Below are 4,578 nucleotides of genomic sequence, written 5' to 3'. Positions count from 1 at the left end.
TGTTTATGTATATATGTATATCTACATAAATATATATATATATGTATATGTTAATTATATAGTAATAATTTATTATTGTATTTCTATCCTTTGTTTATTTGGTTGTTTGTTTGTTAAACAAACAAACAATCAAATAAACAGCAGCAGCAGCTGCTGCTTCAGACTGCTGCTGTAGCTGCTGCATAAACAGCAGCTGCTGCAGCAGCAACTGATTGTGTGCAGCTGTGGAGAGCAGCAGGAGTAGCAGCAGTAGCAGCTGCAGCAGCAGCAGCAGCACAGCAGCTGCAGTGTAACAGGAGCAGCAGCAGCATTTGGGTATGCGCTCTAGAGGCAGCAGCAGCAGCAGCAGCAGCAGCAGCAGCAGCAGCAGCTTAGTGTCGATGTTTCAATTATAAGTGTTTTGTTTGCTAAAGTTTTTTAAGTTTGTTTATTTGTTTATTTTTAATTTAATTAAATTTAATTTATAATCAGACGATTTCTTTAATAAGTTAATTCTTCTCACGCTCCCATCTGCCTCGATATCGCTGTAACACCAGCAGCAACAGCAGCAGCAGGTGCTGCTGCTGCTGCTGCTGCTGCTGCTGCTGCAGTTACTCGAGTGTGTATGTGTTTGTATATAAAATAATGAAGACGTTTGATTTTTTAACGCAAATATTTTTTATTATTTATTTTAAGAATTAATTTTTAAGGTTTCTGCTGCCCCCGCCCACGCTGCTGCGGGCGCCTGTGCGTTCTGCTGCTGCTGCTGCTGCTGCTGCTGCCGCTGCTGCTGCTGCTGCTGCTGAACCTATTGGTGTTATTGTGATGTTATTGCGAGCATCTCGCTGTCTGCCTTATTTATTTTCTTTGTCTGCTTCTTCTCGCTGCTGCTCTCATATCTCCTCCTCCTACTTACGCCAGCAGCAGCTAACCAACTGCTGCAGCAGCATCAAGGAGTCATTGTTTGTGTGTTGCTGCTGTTGTTGCTGCTGTTGTTGTTTGCTGCTGTTGTTGTTTGCTGCTGAACCTGCTACTGATCCTGCTGCTGCTGTTGCTGCTGCTGTTTCTGCAGCTGTTTGCTGCTCTTACTGGTGCTGCTGCTGCTGTTTGCTGCCGTTACTGCTGCTGTTGCTGCTGCTGTTTGCTGCTCTTACTGCTGCTGATGCTGCTGCTATTACTGCTGCTAATACTGCTGCTGCTGCTGCTGCTGCTAGTACTTCTGCTGCTGCTGATGGTGATATTGCTGTTTTTGCTGTTGCCAATAATGCCGCTGCTGCTGCTGCTGCTGCTGCTGCTGCTGATACTGCTGCTGCTAGTTCAACTGCTGCTGCAGATACTGTCTTACTGCTAGTGCTGCTGCTGCATCAGCTGCTGTTGCTGCTGTTGCTGCTGTTGCAGGTTGAGATGGGGGGTCAAAAGAACGCGACAGCTGCTACTGGGGCTACTGCTCCTGCGGCTTCTTCTGCTGTTGCTGCTGCTGTTGCTGCTGCTGCTGCTGCTGGCCCCGTTCGTCTGTCTCCTGATGAGTTTTGGGGTTTAGAAGGGCCTGTAATCGGAACGCACGATGGGAGGTGCATCTTTTTGTGTTTTGTTTGCTTATTATATTTATTTATTTATTTATTTGTTTATTTAATCTGTTTGTTTATCTTGCTTTGCTTCAAGTTTATTATTATTATTATTGTTTATTACTTATTATTATTATTATTATTATTATTATTGTTATTATATTTTATTAATTGTTTTATTTTTTGTTTTTTTGTGTATTTTTATAGCGTCGGCGCTCTGTCTGACATTGTTATTGCATTTGTTTAGTATTGCGCTTATTACTGTAATAATAAGTCATAATAATAATATAATAATAATAATATAATAATATAATAATATTATTATTAATAGAAATTAATATTATTAGTATACATATTTTGTTTGTATTATATTTATTTGCTTTTATCTACAGATAACACACAGACAAATATATATATATATATATATTTATATTTATATATTTATATATTTATTGTTTTTGTTTGGCGAGTTAACTTAGGTTTCACTTGGACGAAGTGCTGGCTTGCACATTGTTATTATCTCTAAAAGAGTTCAAGGGTGCGAGGATATGCCGAAGCAGACAGCAGAAAGACTGGGATCGCTGCTCCATTGTTGTTGATGTGGGGGGCGAGTATTGCCCAAAGAAGAGGCGGTTTGATCATCATCAGCCTTCATTTACACATACTTTTGATTTTAGTCGCTTCGAGGTAAATCGGGATCGGGATCGGGATGGGGATCGGGATCGGGATCGATCCCCACAAGAGTGTGGGGTTCGATCCCACGATGATCAGGATCGATCCCAACAAGATTGTGGGGTTCTACCCCAGCATAAACGGAGTCGATCCCAAGGCAGACAACCCGTCACCAAACTCAGCAGCGCCGGTCTCATCTTCAGCCACTATGGAGAACAAATTCTAAGAGAAAGATATGGTGTGTATAAATAAACAAATATATATATATATATATTTATATTTATTTATTTGTTTATTTGTTTGTTTATTTATTTATTTATTTATTTATATGTTTATCATATATATTTTTGTATATAAATGCATTTTCTATGGTGTATAGATGTATATATTATAGATATTTGATATCATAAATAATAATATATTTGTTTGTTTATATGTTCAGGCATAGAGGATGAGGAGTCTATTAGACAAATAATGCTTGCGCTGTATATTAATCTTGTCGAGTGTATAGATGCAGTAGATAACGGGGTAAGTATATCTGCAGATCCTTTATATGTTGACCCCACAACATTAGCAAAGAAAGTTAAAAACTTATATCCATCACAAGATGAAGAAGAAGAAGCAGATAAACTGGGTGCATGCGGCTACTGGCGTTGGCTGCAGCAGCGAGCGCAGCAGCAATATAAGGAAACACCAGAGGGTGCAGCAGCATTTGCTGCTGCTGCTGCTGCTAAAGGTAAGGGCTGGGCTCCTGCATGCAGCTTTGTAGATATACCTATTATAGGGGGGAGCGCTGAAGCTCTTTGTGCATTTCGTCTTGCTCTAGCTTATGCTGATGAGACCTTTAGAGACGCAGTTATTTATTTAAGAGACAAGTGGCTCCCTGCTCGCAATATTGTTAAGCAAGCTATTCTTAACTCTCCAGCCCCAAAAGAATTTCAAGAGCATGTGCTTGAACTCGCCAAGTGGGCCCCCTACGAGGTATATAGCTTCTTGCTGCTGCTGCTGCTGCTGCTGCTGTTGCTGCTGCTGCTGCTGTTGCATTTGCTGCTTTTCCTGCTGCATTTGCTGCTGTTGCTGCATTTGCTGCTGTTGCTGCTGCCGCAATTGTTGCTGCTGCTGAATTTGCTGCTGGTGGTGGTATATTTGCTTTTGCTGCTTGATTTGCTGCTGCTGCTTGATTTGCTGCTGCTGCTTGATTTGCTGCTGTTGCATGTGCATTTGCTGCTGTTGCATGTGCATTTGCTGCTGTTGCTGTTGTAGGATCACGTGTATAACCTTGAGCGCGAGTTAGGATTGAGTGAGAAGCTGAAGTTTGCGGTGTACAAAGCAGAGAGGATTGAAAAAGAAGGTTTAAAGGTTAGTTGGAGTATAAGGTGTATACAAGAAGAAGGTCAGCAGTTTAAGTGTAGACTTAGACTAAGAGAGGAGTGGGGGGGGCTTAGAGATGAAGCTCTTGGGAAGGCTGTGCTTGCAAACAGCAGCAGCAGCAGCAGCAGCAGCAGCAGCAGCGGCGGCGATGCAGCAGCAGCAGATGAACCCATACGCCCTGAGGATTTCGTCTTCTGTCATTCAACTGGCTTCTTAGGGATAACGAAGACGAGGGTTAGATATAATTAAATTAATTAAATTAATTAATTAATTAAATTAATTAATTAAATTAATTAAATTAATTAAATAATTTGTTTAAATGGATGCGAGGACATGCGCAAATTCATCCGTGTCTGCATTTGCATGCATTTGTAGCAGCCGGACTTACATATAAATATATATTTATATATACCTTTATATATATGTATATATGTTTATACCTGTATATATATATATATATATATATATTCATATCTGTATATATATGTAGATTTTATATATATATATATATATATATTTATGTATATGTATAAAGATATGTATCTCGATATCTTCACATATATATATACATACATACATATATATATATACATATATATATACATATAAATATATATACATATATACATATATATATATATTTATATATATATGTTTGTGTGTATATTCAGGCTGCTGCATACGAGATGGTCAGGCAAACACTGGAGGGAGCAAAAAAAGAAAATAAATAAAATTGTGTTATAATAAACAAATATAAATATAAATTATAAATACAAATATAAATATAAATATAAACAAATATATACATAATATATATATATATATATGTATATATATATATATATTAGAGAGATAGAGAAGAAGCAAGGAGACAGATGAGAAAGACATATTTTGTTTATGTCTGTTGTTTTAATTAAACAATGAAAAGAAGAGGACCTCCTCTATTGCTGCATCTTTATGCTGCTGCTGCTGCTGCAGCAGCAGCAGCAGC

General features: G+C 38.4%; 1 protein-coding gene across 1 annotated transcript; it reads left to right on the top strand.

Annotated features, from left to right (window-relative positions):
* Positions 1-1,383: 1,383 nt before the first annotated feature.
* On the top strand, positions 1,384-3,836 carry EAH_00043630 (melanocyte proliferating gene 1, putative; the record flags this gene model as incomplete). The annotated part of the gene is made up of 4 exons (XM_013394969.1): positions 1,384-1,550; positions 2,024-2,454; positions 2,728-3,197; positions 3,480-3,836. The coding sequence occupies 4 exons, from the start codon at positions 1,384-1,386 to the stop codon at positions 3,834-3,836; spliced, it is 1,425 nt and encodes a 474-aa protein (XP_013250423.1).
* Between the last annotated feature and the right edge of the window lie 742 nt (positions 3,837-4,578).

The sequence above is a fragment of the Eimeria acervulina genome, genomic scaffold (genome assembly GCF_000499425.1).
Source record: "Eimeria acervulina Houghton genomic scaffold, Eah_scaff586, whole genome shotgun sequence".
NCBI classification, from domain to species: Eukaryota; Apicomplexa; class Conoidasida; order Eucoccidiorida; family Eimeriidae; genus Eimeria; species Eimeria acervulina.
Note: the sequence above shows the minus strand (reverse complement) of the source record. Positions and strands in the feature narration are given on the sequence as shown.